Source organism: Mus caroli, chromosome 11 (assembly GCF_900094665.2).
Source record: "Mus caroli chromosome 11, CAROLI_EIJ_v1.1, whole genome shotgun sequence".
NCBI lineage: Eukaryota > Metazoa > Chordata > Mammalia > Rodentia > Muridae > Mus > Mus caroli.
Genome location: NC_034580.1, coordinates 45,058,223 through 45,076,811, shown reverse-complemented (window position 1 = coordinate 45,076,811; position 18,589 = coordinate 45,058,223). Strand labels below are relative to the sequence as shown.

General features: G+C 47.6%; 2 protein-coding genes across 2 annotated transcripts in view; both read right to left on the bottom strand.

Annotated features, from left to right (window-relative positions):
* Positions 1–11,660, bottom strand: part of Mrnip (MRN complex interacting protein) — a 27,166-nt gene extending 15,506 nt beyond the window's left edge. Inside the window, exons 1-3 of the mRNA XM_021175523.2 lie at positions 11,535–11,660; positions 9,500–9,559; positions 2,191–2,279 (exon numbers count right to left, since the gene is read on the bottom strand). Coding sequence (XP_021031182.1) covers positions 2,191–2,279; positions 9,500–9,559; positions 11,535–11,600 — 215 coding nt within the window. The 5' untranslated portion in view covers positions 11,601–11,660. The remainder of the gene's footprint in view (positions 1–2,190; positions 2,280–9,499; positions 9,560–11,534) is intronic.
* A 2,787-nt stretch (positions 11,661–14,447) lies between these two features.
* Positions 14,448–18,589, bottom strand: part of Tbc1d9b (TBC1 domain family member 9B) — a 39,602-nt gene continuing 35,460 nt past the window's right edge. The window contains exons 19-20 of the mRNA XM_021176680.2: positions 18,420–18,526; positions 14,448–16,559 (exon numbers count right to left, since the gene is read on the bottom strand). Coding sequence (XP_021032339.1) covers positions 15,849–16,559; positions 18,420–18,526 — 818 coding nt within the window. The 3' untranslated portion in view covers positions 14,448–15,848. The remainder of the gene's footprint in view (positions 16,560–18,419; positions 18,527–18,589) is intronic.

Sequence of the window (18,589 nt, the reverse complement as noted above, 5' to 3'; positions counted from 1 at the left end):
ACACACACACAGACACACACACACACACACACAAACGTTCATACTGAGTTGTCCTGAGAGCCTCTCTGAGGCAAAGAACCGCATGCTTCAATGGGCATGGTGGCACAAGCCTTCAATCCTGACTCTTGGGTGGTAGGGGCAGGTGGCTCTCTATGAGTTCAAAGCCAGCCTGGTCTACATAGTGAGTTCAAGGACAGCCAGGGTTATAGAGAGAGACCCTGACTCAAAAAACAAAAACCAAGAAAGAATCCTATCTTCACCTGAGTAGAACTCAGGGCTGCAGTTAGGACGGCAGAGATGTGTCTCTTGTTTCTAGGAGACATTTCCATACAGACCATCCAAACCAGAATTTCCCTTCCCCAAGGTGAGTCACAGAAACTCGAATCTTGGTTTGTCTTTCTGGTTGTAGAACTATCAGTAAATTCTTTGTCCTACCCTTATCTAGTAGGTCACCATGGCCTCTTCATCCTACAGGGCTCACGGCCCCACGCACAGGGAGGGGAAGGCTACACAAGGCTCTGACAGGCGTGTCAGAGTGGACAGGTTGCTCTGGGCTTTCTTGCCAGCTTATCAGCAATCATGTCTATCTACAGAAAAACCCAAGAGGCAGCCTTCAGAGAGCTCCCAGAACAACCAAATGAGAGGAGGCCCCCAGGGAGGTGATGAGAACTCACGCATGTGCCAGGAGGGTGGCACATTCTAACTCCAAGGGAACAGAAACTCCAGCCACTTGTGAGCCTTCCAGACCTCAACCACACACCTGTCCATATGGATGCTTTATTTTGAGACAGGGTCTCACGTAGCTCAGGCTAGCTCTGAACTCACTATGCAGTCAAGGATGATCTTAAATCTGTGTTGCTCCAGTCTCCATCTCCTCGGTGCTGGGATTAGAGGCACCCATGTCACACCTAGCTTCCACTTGGTTTTTTTTCCCCCTCTCTCGAGACTGAGTTTCTCTGTGCAGCCTTAGTTGTCGTGGAACTAGCTTTGTAGACCAGACTGGCCTTGAACTCTGCTTCCTAAGTACTGGGATTAAAGGTGTCCCCGCCCCCAGTTCCTCTTGGCTGTCTGAATCTCAGATTGCCAGCCCTGCACACCCTGCCAGCCCTGCCTTGTTTGTGCTTGAGCACAGTAGGCACATAATACACACTTGTAAGTTTTCTGTGTCCCACTCCTCTGACTGCTGCTCGTGCTCACACAGTAGCACTCAGTAGACTTTAAAGTCTGCACAGTCGTTCCCTGATCCTTTTGTTTGTTGGGCTTCTCTAAGGGCAGGCTGAAGATAGGCTGTTCCAGAGGAGAGCTACCCTGACCTCCACTTCCTGAGATAAGTGGAAATAAACTCGAAGCATGAGGCTCTTCAGGGTAAGAATAAAGGCTGAAGCCCATGGGAAGGCTTCCCTGTGTGTCAGTCTTGGAGAGGGATTTCTTCAGACATGTCAAGGTCAATGCAGGGCAAGCATCCTGCTGCACCTCGGGTCTTTTTGTGGCCCACTGTATAACAGGGCAGAAGCCTCCGGACACTCAGCTGCTTACAAGGTCCTCAGAGAAAGGCACAGTGGCGCACCTCTGTCATCTCTGTCCACAGGCAGAGGAAAGAGGAGCTAGTGTTTGAGGCCAGTCTCAATAAAGCAAGGAGAAGTGTTATATCCACACAGAGGACCACGGAATGAGATTCCATCTCTACACACAAGTAGGGCAGTCTCCTGCTGAATCCAAGGCAGTTCAGGCCTTCTGTCTGCTGTTTCTTGTGCCCCTCAGACACCCACCGGTCAGCTTGAGTACAGTCCCCAGTCCCTCGGTCGTGCTTCTGTGGACTTTGACTTTCGCTTCAGTTTTGACCTCTTAAGGATCCCTATTTTCTTGCTAGGCAGGTTTACATGTGAACTATTATAGGCAAAGTCTGGGGAGATGACTCAGCAGGTAAAGGCACATGCCTCATGAGCCCGTGCCCACACACAGGAAGAGCCAGATTCACAACCTTGCCCTCTGGTGTGTGCATATGCACACACAGACACAAGAGCAATAAACAATACATTTAAAACTTCTAACCAGTAAAAAATTTTAGTTATTTCCATTGAGAGCACTGCTCAGGGTGTTTAACCTGTCATGTTGTTGCACATGTAAGGAATTTATCCATTGCAAACTTCCATCCCCTAATCAACATACAAACAAGCTAAAACACTGTACCTGAGTGACAGCTCTGACACTTGTCCTTGCAGCAGATTTAGCTTTTGGACATGGCGTCTGCAGTCAGCACCAGAGCCTTCACCGTAAGCCTGAGAGGAAAAAAAAAATATTTTAAGGTGACAGCAGAAGGGTGAGAAATATTAGGATGGTATCCCAAAACTTGAGGAGGTGTTAAGAACACACAGGTCTAGTCAGGTGGAGGTGGTGCCCACCTTTAGTCCCAGCATTCTGGAGGCAGAGGCAAATGGCTCCCTGAGTTCGAGGGCAGCCTAGTCTACAGAGAAACTCTATGTTCTGGAGAGATTTATAAACAAATGGCTCTGGAATGGTAGCTCATGTCTTTCTGACCATCCCACTAGCATGCAGAATTTACTAAAGCCAAACTCAGCCTGCATTGGGAATCCAAGCAACTGCGGATGGAAAGAGCTCAGGGGGAAGACTGTGTCTGCTGGACATGTATTTGTTTGTTTGTCATTATTCCCCAAACCATGTACCATAGCACTGTACACAGCACACACAGTAAGCATCACAAGTCACTCAGAGGTGATTTAAACTCTACTGGAAGATCTGGGAGCAGGGGCACAAGCCTCTAAAGCCAGCACTCGGGAGGCAGAGGTACGAGGATCTCTGTGAGATCAAGGACAGCCAATGATATGTAGAGAGACCCTGGGTCTAAACAACAGCAACAAGAAAAAACCAACGTCAGGCATGGTGGCGCACGCCTTTAATCCCAGCACTTGGGAGGCAGAGGCAGGTGGATTTCTGAGTTTGAGATCAGCCTCGTCTACAAAGTGAGTTCCAGGACAGCCAGGGCTACACAGAGAAACCCTGTCCCGAAAAACCAACCAACCAACCAACCAAACAAACAACGAAACAGTACAAGAAAGGTGGTAGCATGTGTAAGTCCCAGATACTTGGGAAGCTGAGGCAGGAGGATAGCATGAGCACCGACAGGGTAATAATCCCACTCGTCACTGCTCAAGAAAGAACGCTGCAGGACATGCAGCGGTTACATGACATTCTAGAGAGGGGCCTCCCTGGTTACTGAGGGACGGCAGTGATTTGCACATTGACCTTTTGGATACAGATGAAGTCCAACAGAACAAGATGGTGTGTTTGTGAGCAGAGATGTGCTCTACGTGTCTATTGTCCCCTGCCACCCTATCTGCAGACAGAGTTCTCCGTGCATGCTGAGCAGAGAACTCCTGTGGACTCTTGGTGTGTGAGAGAACAGCATGGCCAAGTGTACTTCATGTGTGATGTCCACACTGCGAGGTGGGTGGCACTGCAGCCCCGGAAGCCAGGCTTTTCATCCGGACTAGGAACCCAGGAGGTAAGAATGGCTGAGTGCAAACAGAGCATGGCAGCACATGATTTTAACTCCACCACTCAGAACCACAGACAGGAGGCCTGCTGCGGCTCTAAGGGTAGCCTGGAGTACACAGGAGGCTATGTAGTCTCAAACGAAACCAAATTTAAAGAAAAAAAACAACCTAGCTCCGAACGGCTGACTTGAATCTATTTCGCCTGTCTACTATTAGGCACAGATGAGCTGTGAGTGATGAACTGTGTAATTTTGATGATGTGTACTAAGTGTTTTCATTTGTTTCAAGTTGGCGCTGCACAATAGAAAGGCAAACAGCAAAATTCATGGCATTCACTGTGAATATGACTTTCATCTGCCCTATGTAATTGTTGTCTCTGAAGCTTCTTGTCTGTCTGCTAATCTAGGTCTAGTCCTGGAAGTTTCCAGCCTCCATACACGCTCATCTAGACCTGGGATGTTTCCAGCCTTTGAGGCATAGAGCTGAATAAGCTCACCCTTTCTAGTTCTTCAGAAAGAACTCTGGCTGGCTGGTTCAACTCAGCTGTTCTGGCTCAAACTCCTCTCCAGGCTGACTGATTCAAACTGGCTTCTCTCAGTTTCTCCTGAATTGCCATTTGACCTCTAACTCCAGCAATCTGCTCTAATCTGGCTCCTTTTTATTCTCTGGCTCGTTCTGCTTTTACCTGTGTCTAGCTTGTTTTCTCTTCAATCTGTCTCTGTAAAACTCTCCATGTAAAAGTGCCTCCTGCCTCTTGCTCTCTACACAGCTCTTTCCTCTCTGTTCTTGTGAGAGTTGGGCATATCCTATTCTGTCAAATTTTTCTGATTTGTCCCTTTGTCTGCCAATCAACCAGACATCACTTCCAAACACGTGTGCTTCCTTCTACAAACTAACTTTCCCTTCATTGTTTGGGATTAAAGGTGTGTACTAAAGGCGTGTCTTTATTCCACTTTTAAAGGTCTGTGTTAAGGGCTGAGCCAGACCACCCTTAGAAACAGTTTTGGTTTTTTTGTTTTTTGGGTTTTTTTCCCCTAGTAAATAACACAATCTTGGAATTCACAGTGTGACCAAATATCCTGCAACAAGTGATTTGGACTGTTGCCTTGGGAAGAAAACACAGCTTAAGGCTGAGTGCTGGTTCTGGGTGAAACATGTAGCATGTGCAAGACCCCGGGTTCATTTTCCATTAATCCATTCCTTCAGGAAAGAAAAACCATACAAAGTTTCTGCCTGTAGTGGTTTCTTCCCTTGCCATTTGAACCAGAGACTCCGTATTTTCAGTCTGCACTCTTCCTCACAGAAAAGAAACTCAGGCCATCTGGAGAGTTCTGAGCAGAGCAAGGACACAACCCAGCACCTTCTTCTTCTTGTTTGAAATAGACTCAGGTACTCTAGGCTGGCTCTGACCTTCTCCTGGCTGAGGGCGACCCTCTTCTGTCCACCTCCTGAGCACCAGAATGCAGCTGTGTGTCACCATGTCCTTTCTAAGACTGTTTTCAGAGGATCCCTGTAGTTGCAGTGTTGGGAAGAGACTTGATGACAGAAATAGGTGGGTGAGTTAGGACGCTACAGCAAACAGTATAGGAAAAGGCCGTCTCAGCCAGTGAGGCTGGCTTAGGCCACTCTCAGGATCTATCTGAAGGCAGATACGCTGCTGCTGAAGAATATAAATAGGCGTCCAAGGCTTCAGTGCAGAGAGAGACCCTTGACACTGAAAGCTTGGGGATGACTGTGAAGTCAATCAGCGGCTTCATGAGGTCAGAGGTCCCATTTTTCAAATTTGAGGTGCTGGGGAGTGAAGGAACCTGTGTCGAGCTATCCAGGAGACAGATGAGTGGGGAAGCCAGGAGCCTGAGGACAGGCCTGGGACCCTCAGGATACCTGGACTCTACGTACAAGGCTCTCCCACTGAGCTGCGCTCCAGTCTTGTGAATGCTCTCTCTAAGGGAGTACAGCTAAAGAACAGGACAAAGGCGTGCAGTGCAGTGTACTCCAGTGTTTGGAAGTTGTGTGTTTGTGTGTGTGTGTGTGTGTGTGTGTGTGGGGGGTGTTTAGGAAACCAGTGAGAAGACTGAAACAACAGCCAGGAAGCTAGGAGCAGACAAGCTGCAAATCCAAGAGGAAATGCTTTTTTTTTCCTTGTTTTGTTTTGTTTTGAGACAGGGTTTCTCTGTATAGCCCTGGCTGTCCTGGAACTCACTCTGTAGACCAGGCTGGCCTCGAACTCAGGAGGAAATGTTTTAAGGAGGTGGAAGTTACAACCCATGACAAATGCTGCCAATAAGTTGTCATGTGAGGACTGTGAACTCAGCTGTTTAGCGACATGGAGGTGACTGGCCACAGCAGTCTGGTCTAGTAGAGTGTGTGGTCCTGTCTGCCGTATGTTCAAGTGAGGGTAGTAGGAGTTGGGCACAGGAGATGGCAGAATTAAAGAAGACTGGTAAACTGCATCTGGTCTAACAGTGGGGGTAAGCTCTCTGCTGCATACTGAGGCACATCCTCCTCTATGGAGACATACAACTAGACTTCATTCTCTAGTCTGGGGTAAGTGAGGGTTTGACACTAGCTCTCTGTTGCAATGTCAGCTACTTCTGAGCCCAGCCCTAGAAGCCTCCTGGGAGCTCCCCAGTGTTCGTGCTCCTTTGGCTAGAGGCAGCTGGATAAGCCTTATGGAATAACAGAATGTCAGCAGCTCCTCCCACACACCTCAGTGTCCTCTCTAGAGGGACAGAAACAATTTCTTGATGTTAAGCTGTCTGACAACCATAAGCAAGCACCAGGCCACAGGCACCACAGGTGAAGTCTGTCCTCTTGAAGAGCTTAAGATGCACACAGTAGCAATCACTACACGGGCACTCAGGTCTACCCAGCTAAGACAGCTCCTATCTTGGGAGTCGAGTCCCAACTGACTGGCACAGAAATGGGTATGTGTTAATCACATTGCTTCTCCCAGGACTCCATGATTGGAACTGGCTAGCCCACCAGACTGAGGGTGTGGTTTTGTGGATCCCCTCAAGGATGTGATCCTGTGTGCTGAAGGGAAGAAACAGGAAAGGTCAACAGACACCCTGAGAGCTGGGGACAGGGTGATGCCAGGCTTTGTTTGGGTTGGTGGGGTGGGGAGGGGCACAGTGAGCATCAACAGAACATCTTGAACTTATAAATCTGCGTTAGTGTCCTGAATGCAGGATGGCAGGCACGTGTCATTGTGTATGGATGGATTCTCAATCACAAAGCCACTGGTCAAGGACTCAGGCAAAATTCTGTTCTTTCTGACATGGATCACCTTGCTGTCGTTCTTTTTCTCTTTGTTTTTTAAGAGGGTTTGCTGTCTGTCTGGAACTCACTCAGTAGTCCAGGCTGGTCTCAAACTCACAGAGATCCAATCATTTTAACTCTGCTGAAGTAATTCTAAAAGAACAACAACAACAACAACAACAACAACAAAACATTTTTTCCCTTTTATTGAAACAAGGTCTCATGTAGTCCAGGCTAACCTGAAACTTTCTATGTAGCTGGGAATGATCTTGAATCTTTTTTCCCCTAAAATGAAATTTACTCATTGTATTGTACATGTGAATGCTTTGCCTGCATGTGTGTCTATGAACCACATATGTGCCTGGTGCTCTCAGAGGTCAGAAGAAGGCATTAGATTCCCAGAGACTGCAGTTATGTTTTGTTTTGGTTTTTGTTTTTGTTTTTTTTTTTTTTTTTGAGACAGGGTTTCTCTGTGTAGCCCTGGCTGTCCTAGAACTCACTTTGTAGACCAGGCTAGCCTCTGCCTCCCGAGTGCTGGGATTAAAGGCGTGCACTACCACGCCCGGCTCGAGACTGCAGTTGTGAATGACTGTGATCCACCATGCAGGTCCTGGGAATCAAACCTGGGTTCTCTGTAAGAAAAGCAAGTGCTTGCTCTCAACTGCAGCACCATCTCGGCTGCCCCTCCAGTCTCTGGCTCCTCAGTGCGGGGATGAGAGGGCTGCACCTCCACATCCACATTTCAACCGTTTGGAGGGCCTCCTGCATTCTAGGTGAGCACTCTTACATCCTCAGCCCCCAAGGTGTTTCTGCCTGTCACTTCAACTACGTGACTCTTCCCGGAAAGATAACCTCTAAAACAGCAATACAGCTTAGGACTCTGCCCTAAGGAAATAGTACACAGTTGGCCAAGTGAACAAAGAGGCAGTCCCCTGCAGGTGCAGGGGACAGAGCTGGAAATGTAACTTTTATCCTTATACTTCTCCAAGGCTTACTGCCTCTATCTGCTAATGTAGGCTTAGTCCTGGAAGCTGCTAGCCTCCATACAATCTAATCCAGGCCTGGAATGTTGTCAGCCTCTGAGACTCACTGCTGAATAAGCAGCTCACCCTTCCTAGTTCTGACTGATCTCTGGCTGGCTGTTCTGGCTCAAACGGCTCTCCAAGCTGACCGACTCAAACTGGCATCTCTCAGCTTCTGACTGAATTGCTGTACTTGGCCTCATAATAACTGTGGCAATCTGTTCTAATCTTCTGGCTCTTTCTCATTCTCTGTCTTGTTCTGTCTTCATCTTTGTCCAGCTTGTTCTCTCTGCAACCTGTCTCTGTACAACTGTCTCAGGAAAAGTGACTCCCTCCCTCCCTCCCTCCCTCCCTCCACGCTGCTCCTCTTATGCTGCCCGTCTCCTCTCTGTTCTTGGGAGAGTTGGGCAGAACCTGTCCTGTCAAGTCTTTCTCTGATTCATCACTTGGCCTCAAAATTAGACCTCAAACACCGGGGCTTCTGCCTACAAATCCGCTTCCCCTTCACTGTTTGGGATTAATGCTGTGTACTAGAAGTATGTCTGCATTCTGGCCAGATCACAGGTCTTTGGATGTTGTTGGGTTAAAATTCCTCTACATATATATAGCTTTGTGGCAGAGTGCTAGTCTAGCATGCACGAGGCCCTGGGTTCAACCTCAGCACTGAAGAAAAAGTATTGTAAATCACAATAAAAACGACAATCCTGTCTCACCAATGTGGGACTGGTTATCTATCCACGCAGCTAAAAGAAACTGATGTTGAGCCCTGTGGACAAGGCAGTGCACTGGGCACTGAAGGCCCATCGGTACACAAGACAAGGAAAGCTTTTATTCCCATGGAACTCTCAGTGTGGGCTGGATAGTACCCACAGGAATATTCAGCTTCCACCAGGAAATTGACTTGAGCCCCAACAATGAGCAAAGCTTCCTAGAGGAGAGGATTTGTTTCAAGGTCAGAAAGTCCCTGTGGCTGCAGGAGGGAGCCATGGGAGATGAGGAGTGCAGATTTAGGGAGGAGCAGGCAAGGGAAGGAGCCAAGACAGGGTGCGACTTGGGCAGTGTGTGCTATCAAACTCCTTAGTCGCTCAGTCTGTAGAGAGTTGAAGAAATGTGCTGCTGGCCACAGAAAAGTAAAGTGTTCCCACATGCCTCCACTTCTGAGGTTGCTCCCTCCCATACCCCTCACCTCAGCCTCTACCACCACACTGCTGCCCACCCCTAGTTAGGTTTGGCATTCTGTCACTACAGATGGTTGCACACTGCCCAGTGTGGGAGGATGCTGAGAAACACGCCCTGGTCCTCTGCAAGAGCAGCAAGCATTCCTAAGCACCGACAAAGCTCTCCAGGCAGCCCTGCTCCCTCCTGCACTCCCCCGTGTTTTCAAGATGCTCATCTCGTTTTGAATGATGGATGTACATGTGTGTGTGCACCCATGTGAATTATTTATCCTTCCACAGAAGCACATCTGTAAGCCCCACAGTTACAGTGTTCCTACTTCCTATTGTCTCCCTGTGCCCGGCATGCAGAAGGTACTGAAGAAACCCTTGCTGAACAAAGGAGTGAAGGACAGACCCTGTGTAGTCACTGCTCCACCCACTGACGATGCAGGAGGAACCAACCCAGGGTGCAGCAGCTCTCAAAGGTGAACTGAGAGAGAAAAGGATCCTGGCTGTAGAAAGAGAGGTTGGGCTCAGTACTTACCCGAACAAATGACTGTTTCTCTCCACAAGCCTTGCACGTCCATTTGAGACTCTTCTTCACCTACAATGAAATATTGGAAATTATAGTTCAAACAACTTCATATGACAGGTAGATGTGAATAAGAAATAACTTAGCTATACCCCCAGCCCTGAAGGTAGCATTTTAGGTGAGGAAGGACTGTACTATTTAATAGGTGGGTGCTGGGAAGATTGGCCATTTGTATGAAACAACAAACATCCAGTTGGAGTTTTGCCATCCCAGGATCCAAAAAAGGAATGCCAAAGGGTAAAAGTTTATTTGCTGAGTAAGCACGAGGGCCTGAGGTCAGATCTCCGTAGCCACGTGAAAAAGTGAACAGAACTTAGGTCCTTTACAAGGGCAGCCAATTCTCCTAACTGATGAACCGTATCTCCAATGTACTAGCTGCCACAGAGACATATCTCCAGCGCTGGAATTCCTGCCCCACTCTGTGCTCACAGGACTGTCGGAGGTGGGAATGGGGTCAATGGGGACTGCTGGCTGCCAGCCTAGCTCCAGGTTCAGTGATAGACCCTGTTCCAGAGAAATAAGGTGGGAAAACAGAGCAGAACTAATGTTCCTTTCTGGCCTCCATGTGCTTATCTGCATACAAGCATGCATATAAGACAGACAGACAGAGACACACACATACATGCACATGCGAGCACAGAGTGGGGCAGGAATTCCAGAGCTGGAGATATGTTTCTGTGGCAGCTAGTACATTGGAGATACGGTTCATCAGTTAAGAGAATTGGCTGCCCTTGTAAAGGACCTAAGTTCTGTTCCTAGCACCAATGTGGCAGCTCACAACTGTCTGTAACTCTTAACTCCAGGAGATTTAAGACCCTCTTCTTGTTTCTGTGGGCACCACATTTTATGGGGTGCAGACATACATGCAAGGCAAACCATACACATAAAATAAAAATATTTTTTTATATAGATACAAAAGTTCCTTTAAGAAATGTCATGAAAGATTATGCTTAACTATACAAAGAGATCTAGGCTGATTCATAAGGCTCCTGGGACTGATGTGGCATTAGAGATATATACTCTTAGATATTTAGGAAGCTGAGGTCAGGGATTAGGAATTAGAGGTCAATCTGAAGTAAATATTGAAATTATGTCTTGGCAACACCCTCAAAACCAAGCCAAATTCCACCCCTTAAAACAATAAAACCACTACCACCAAGACTAAGATTTGGGTTGGGGATCAGTTCTGAAGTTGACTAATAAGGTTGAGGCAGGAGATCTAGAGCCTGGAGCCAACTCGTGAAACAAAGCCTCTCAAACAAACACCAACCACTCCCCTTTAACCATTTATGGGTTGTGCTGGCTCTAATGAGCATGGGGGAAACTCTTACCATGCAGATAAGGCTGCAGGTAGAGGCACCAAGTGACATCCGGGCCCACCAAGGGGAATGTCAAAATGGAGTCCAAACTGCTTATACATTATTCAGTTTTGCTTGTTTTGAAACAGGGTCTCTGAAATCTCTGGTTGGCCTCAAACTCGCTAAGCCCTCCTACCTTCAGTCATTCATTGCCATGCCTGATCCTATTTTTAGGCTGTGTGAATGTTGGGCGAACACCCAACCCTAGGGCTTTTAAAGCTCTCCATTCACTGTAATAAACTGAGAAGAGACACTGAGTGTAGGGCTAGGTTCTGCGTAGAGGACGCTACTCCTCAACCTGGATTCCTGACCATTTTGCTAGAATCCAATGGAAGCCGCCTCAGAAGAAACAACTACTGTGGATTCTACAACAACCATGCAAAAAACCGACACACACTGGGCTGGGTGGTAGCTCAGTGGAAGAGCGCGCCCACAGCTCTGAGCAGAACCCTCAGCAGCAACAACAGATAAACACAAACAAAATGGCAGAGGCGTGTTGTGAAGTGACAGCAACGAAGCACAGCCTTCAGCCTCGTCACTGTCATTTCCCATGGCCATTTGAGACGCGGCCCTCCATATCTCGCCCACCGTCCTGCTAGGAAAGAGGGTGAGGCAGACGCCCACCCCACCTGATGCGCCTGAAAGATGTGGCAGCTGCAGCACCGTAGAACCCGAGACTGCTGAGCCGGCGCCATTCAGGACTCACTCTCCCGCCGTGAGCTCGGGCTCTGCAATCCCGCCCAGGCTCCGCCCAACCTGCGCCGGTTCCGGCCCCTCTAGGCCCAGCTCCACCTCGCATGCCCTGGTGCGTCTCTCCGTTCTTCTCTGACGGCTTCGGCCCCGCCCGAGAGCTCTTGAGCCGCTCTAGCCCACTGTCTCGGTAGTCACTGTTCTCCTCTCCGGCCTCCTAATCCCGCCCCCATCCTCTGCTAAGCATAAAAAAACAAATCAAATCAAACTAAACCAAATCAATTCAAATCAAAACAACAACAACACAACCCGAGCTGGTGTTCCTACGTGTTTGGTCCATCGCCTTTGGCTCTCTGACTCGGAGCAGGGACGATGCTTTTCTACAGCCAGGACATCTTTGCATGGCTGACATTATAAACTATCTTGGTTTTGTTTTGTTTTGAATTAAAACTGTCGTGTGACTGTGATCTCAGCATTTACAAGATGGAGGCAGGAAAATGACAAATTAAAGGTCCTCTTTCGCCGGGCGGTGGTGGCGCACACCTTTAATCCCAGCACTCGGGAGGCAGAGGCAGGCGGATTTCTGAGTTTGAGGCCAACCTGGTCTACAAAGTGAGTTCCAGGACAGCTAGGGCTACACAGAGAAACCCTGTCTCAAAACAAACAAACAAAACAAAACAAAACGGTCCTCTTTCCCTTCAGAGTCTGAGGCTAGTCTGGGATACATATAAGACAACATTGTAGGAAAATGGATGGATCTGGAAAGTATATTAAGTGAGGCGACCCAACTTCACAAAAGACAAACAGAATCCTGCATGTTCTCCCACATACATCGATATACGTGCCTATAATATGTGTAAAACAGTGTAATTGTTGAGTATGGTCTAAATTTAGAAAGAAGACTAAGATTAGATATAGATAGATAGATATTTCCTTTCTGTGGTAGATGTGTGAACTTAAAAGAGTATTGAAGTAGAAATAACCATTTTGGCATTCTAAACATTTCCTCCATGTGTCATTTCTTTGAGGCAGTCATTGTAAAGCTGGATTTTTCTCTTTAACCCAGTTGCCTATTCCTGAACTGAACTGAACAGGACTAATCGCTAAATTGCCATTTTGACCCACTTAGAAATTGATTTTTGTTTTGTTTTGTGGGGAGGAATTTCATCGTGTGGAATTTCCCCTATATAACTTTTGTTTAATGCTATATCAAATCAGTGGAATGTGGTGGGGCATAGCATACCTTTAATCCCAGCACTTGAGAGGCAGAGGCAGGCAGATCTCTGTGAGTGTGAGACAGACAGAGCTGCACAGAGAGATCCTGTCTCGAAAAAAAAAAAAAAAAACCAAACCAAACCAAACCAAACCAACAGCAAAACTATATCAAATCCTTCTAGTGTTGGAGAAATAGCGTAGCAGTTGAAAGTACTTGCTGCTGCTCTTGCAAAGGACTTGAACTGGTTTTCTAGCACCCATGTCTAGCACCTTACAAAACACCCATGGCTTCAGGGAATCTGACACCCTCTTCTGGCCTCCTTGGGCACCCCACACATGGAATATGGAATACACTTATACAGATGTATGAAGACTTTTTTTTTTTTTTAAGAGACTGGATCTTACTATGTAGCTGTAGCTCGCTGGCTTTAACTGCTCTTGCAGAGGACCCATATTCAGCTCCTAGCACCTACATGGCAGCTCACGAGTATCTGTAACTCTGTGGGTGCTAGGCATGAACATGGTAAATATACATACATGCAGGCAAACGTTCATACTTATAAAATTAGTAAATATTTCAAAAATAAACAAAGCCATTCTAGAGCTCAGTTGTTAAGTCACAAGAGTCCTGTCTCTTTCCCCTGAAACCTAAGATTAAAGCATTCCCCCAGGCTGGCTTCTTTTCTTTCTTCTTTTTATTTTTCTTCCCTCTCTGTGTAGCCCTGGCTATTCTAGAATTCCCTCTGTAGACCAGGCTGGCCTCAAAACCCACAGAAATCTGCCAATTCTGGCCACGTAAGTGCTGCGATTAAAGGCATGCTCCACCACCACCTGGCTTAACTGGTATTTTGAAACCATAAACTTTACAAGATTGGTATTGAAGGATCATACTGTGAACCCCAAGAGTGTATACTGGGAAAAAACCTGTCTCTAGTCATGGTGTGGCTTAGCCCTAGTTCACACCTTTAACCCAAGAGTTTTGAAAGATATTTGATCACACTATTAAGATTGTATACTGGAAAAATCTGTTCCTAGTTGTGGTGTGGCTTAGCTCTAGCACACACCTTTAATCCAAGAGCTGTTACTTGTAAACAAGATTGAATAAAGTCAACCATAGGTAAGGAGGCTGAACAAGCAACCAGTTGACAGGGAGTGAACACAGGAATAAAACCATAGAAATTAAGAGGAAGTCAGGAGGATGGATAGAGAGACACACAAGAAATAGGAAGGAGGGACATTCGGTTGGAAAGGTTTTTAAGACAGTGTGGAGAAAGAAATTTTATTTTTCCCTCTGGGATGTGGGTTGAAGAGGTCAGTTGGGCACGTTCTCTTCCTTTTCTGAGCTAGTAGACTTTCACCACCATGTCTGGCTCCTGAGTCTTCACTTGGTAAAATCAAATGTTTGGGATTTTGTTTTACAAAGAACAGACTAGTGGTTGCCTGACGCTGGGAGTGGGAGCAAGAATTTACTGTAAGTGGATCTTCCTGGGCTGATAGAGACGATCCAGAAGGGAACAGGAATCTACTGTAAGTTGACCTAAGGGATCTTCCTGGGCTGATAGAGACGATCCAGAATTGTGTTCAGATGTTAACTCAGCAGGTTTACTAGAAATCACCGTTTTGTACTTTAAACAAAGTAATTTAAAAAAATATTTTATTTAGTATTTGTGTGGTGGTGTGGGCAGAGACCAGCATGTCCCATTTCATCGCTCTGCGTTATTCCATTAAGGCAGGGTCTCTCACTGAACCTGAAGCTGGCTATCTGGTTAGGCTGCCCATCTCTGATCACCAGCACTGGGGCACAGGTGGGCATGACTATGCCCAGCTTTTACATTCGTGCTGGGAATCAGCAAAGTTTAAAGTATTTTTGTAAATAATACCTAATGTCTTATTTATTTTGGCTTTTTGAGACAGGATCTCCACATGTAGCTTAGGGTTGGCCTCAAACAAGACAATTGTCTTACTTTATCCTCAATGGCAGGATTATAGACATGCCACCGCACTTGGCATTATCACATTTTTAAAAGGTCCCAGGATCCATTTGTTAGTAGAAGCAAAAGCAGCTCTTGAGCAAATGGATGCCTCTGCTCCTGCTAAACAAGCCAGGGCTAACTCATGGCTGAGTCCTGCTCTGGCCATGTCTGCTTCCTGAACCAAAGGGCTGACAACTTGGTGTGACTCAGGCCTGAGGATGTATCTACTATATTCATACATCTTTGGACACTGAGCCTAAGACCTGTGACTACAGTTACTGTGTACCATGGAAAGTCTAGCAATCCCCCACCTACTACGGGCAGCCAAGTGTCCTGAAATCCCCACAATGCTTTCTGGGCCATATACCTGACTTGGGATGAAAGTATACACAGACTGAGGTGGTGGTTCAAAGCCACAGGAAAGCACTGCACACAGTGTGCTTTTTCGTTCTTTCAGGGATTTATTAAGGCATTGAGCACAGTGTGGTTTTTAACCAACTAAAATGAAGGCAGGGTTCTAGAGGAGGACCTGAGGGGTGCACTTTCCAAGTTAATGATGCAGAGGAATGGAGACCTCGTAAGTTAGGAGTGCAGTGCAAGGCTCCTACCCATGCAACAGACATTCCCCTGTGTTCCTCAGTCCGAAGACGCAGGTTCAGGCTGAAGAACTTCAGAGGGCGTCTAGAAGGTTGCATCCTTTGGGGCCCAAGCACATGGCAAAGTGACAATTGGTGGCCAGGCCACATGGCTGTAGGTCTTTCCATAGATGGCGCAACCAGTGTAGTGTGTGCACAGCACAGGGTGCAGGGGCAAGAAGCAGGCAGGGGCAGATCCAAAAGCCTCTAATGCTATGGGAACAGGAGGCTCAAAGCAGGTCCTCCAGGTAACCAAGAGCAGGGAGGAAGAGGTTGCCCTGGCTTAGGGAATCCCTGTAAGGCAACTGGGTCTGCGTGGACCTGACCTTTTTTGCTTCCGTGACACCCTGCTCCAAGAACAGGTGTGTCTGTGAGGAGAAAACAGCGAGGGAGAAAGGAAAGAGACAGAGACCGACTTCCATTTCACAGTTCAGCCCAAGACCCCAGGGGGCTCCTGGTCACTGGAGGTGCTAAACTGCCTTTCTACTTTCTTTTGGTCCTTGATCTTGAGTCCAATGTCTGCCCTCTTCTCAAAGAAGTTCACTAGCACAGACTCTGTTAGGATGGAGGCCAGGATCTGCTCGAAGGAAATGCACCAGTCCGTGTCCACAGTGCCCCCCGTCCGTGAGGTGGTGGTGGGGCTACAGGCTCCTCCTCCCACCAGCACCGTGTCTTCCGTGAGGTCCTCACACTGCAGCGAGCCCGTGCTGACTACTGAGTAGGAGGACATGGACATGTCATCTTTGGCTTCATCATCAGACAAAAGCAGGGAAGGAGAGCCCTGCCCCTCACCACTGCCTCCCTCCACTATCACATGACTGTCCTGCAGTGCTTTCCCAAGATGCATGTCACCGCTGGCTTTGGCCTGCCGGTCCCCTGCAGCTGGTGGCTGACACTCCTGTGTTGGGTCCTGATGGAGTTTGGGTGTGGGTGGCTCATCCTCTTCTGTGGCCCTGTTGGGATCCCCACTGTGGGCACCATCCCTGGGCTTCTTGGTTGTCAGGGCCGAAAACTTCTTCCCCACCTCACCAATTTGGAGGAGAAGGCTGGCCACAGTGGCGATGGCATGATACAAGTCCTGTTCCATAGGGTCTTCGCTAAACATGTTGTAAAATGTTTTACACAGCTCGATGAATTGCTCCTTAGGGAGAAAGCAAGAAAGAAGCAAAACAAAACAAAACAAAGGTGGTTATAGGTGGTTGGTACACTCCCCTATAGCCAATGGAAGATACAGGCCACTCAAGTCGTGTTGGGATTTTGGTGATACAAACCCGGGCCGTGTCATTTCCAGGCTAGGAAACTGAGGTTTGGGGAAGGGTACTGTAAGGTAAGGCCTTTGTCACATAGTCCTTTGAAAGTCTTTCTTCCCAGTTGTTTGTTCGTCTGTCTGTCTGTCTGTCTGTCTCCCTCCCTCTCCCTCCCTCTCTCTCCCTCTCTCTCCCTACCTACCTATCCATCCACCCACCCACTCACCCATTTACTCCATATGTGGACCAGGCTGACCTCGGAACCTACAGAAGTCCACCTGCCTCTGCCTTCCAGGTGTTGGGAATAAATGTGGGTGCTGCCACACCTGTACCTTTAGCTTTTTATGAGAGAGGAGCAGGGAGAGGTGAGTGTGAGTTCATGTGTGTGTGGACACGAAAGGGGTGGAGGGGAGGGAGAGAAAAAAGCACACACACACACACACTCACACACGGAGATCAAAGGATAACATAATTTTTGGGAGTATCCTTGTCTTAGCAATTTGTTTTTGGGGTAGTCTCTTGCTTTTTTGACTAGCTAGCCCATGAACTTCTAGACATTTGCCATGGGAGCACTGGGATTACGGATGTGAGAACTGCAGTCATTTTTGTCTGTCTTAGTTATGGGTTTTGAGACAGGGTTTCTCACATATCCCTGGCTGTCTTAACACTCACTATGTAGACTAGGCTGGCTTAGACCTCACAGAGGTCCTCCTGCCTCTGTCTCCTGAGTGCTGGGATTAAAGGTGTGTGTAGCCCCAAGTGTTTGAATGCTTGACACACAGGAAGTGGTACTATTAGGAGGTGTGGCCTTGTTGGAGGAAGTGTATCATTGAGGGGGTTGGTCTTATGCTCAAGCTCTGCCCAGTGTGAAATTTCAGAGTCCCCTTCTGCAGCCTTCGGATTAAGATGTAGAACTCTTGGCTCCTCCAGCACCATGTCTGCCTGAATGCCATGATTCCCACTATGATGATAATGGACTGAACCTCTGAAACTATACGCTAGCTTCAATCAAATGCTTTCTTTTATGAGAGTTGCCTTGGTCATGGTGTCTCTTCACAGCAATGAAACCCTAACGAAGACACACGGGTTCCAGGGATCATGCTCAGGTCATCTGGCTTGCAAGCGCCTTTCCCCTTAGCCATCTCTGCGGCCCAGCTTTTTATAACAGTAACAGAAGTAACTTTGCCTATTTCTATGGAGCTCCAGAGGGTGATGTCAAGATAAGTGCATGCTGGGTCAGTTGGGTGTAAGTTAGAGGGAGTCCAAGATAAAGTCCCGTTCCATGGGCCCATTCTTCACGTCTGTGTGGAAAAGTGAGTGAAATCCAGGGCCTTCTCTGGGCACAGCTAGGGTAAGGCCCAGTCTGAGAGTTGGCTGGGTATTTGTGACAACATCATGACTGCTTTGGGTCCAGGAGGAACTGGAGTGTGGTGAATGTCCTCTTCTCAAAGGTTGTGAGTGTCTTTAGCTATTGGAGATTAACCTTCCCCAGTGCTTCTGCGCTTTATGGATACTGATTCAACCTAAGCAGGTAGTTACCATGGAAACACCATCCTGTCCAAGAAGCAGCTTTTCATCTTTCTGAAATCATCACTCACAGCCATTCAAGACTAAGAGGCTCTGGAGAGAGGGAAGAAAATCTCTCCCCCCCTCCAGGAAACTGCCAGAGTACAATGACCATGAAGCTGACCAAGCCCAGACAGACACAGGCAGAATTCTCTAGAAACATTCTAGATTCTGACTGCTGGTCCTACCTGGTTCATCTTGGGAAGGTCCTTAATGGTTTCCTTCTGAGCCTCTTTCTCCTTAGCCCACATTCGAAGGTAGTGTCGGTAGTCAGGAGGGCTGGTCCCCTTCTCCTCTGTGAGTTGAGAGAGAGAGAGAGAGAGAGAGAGAGAGAGAGAGAGAGAGAGAGAGAGAGAGA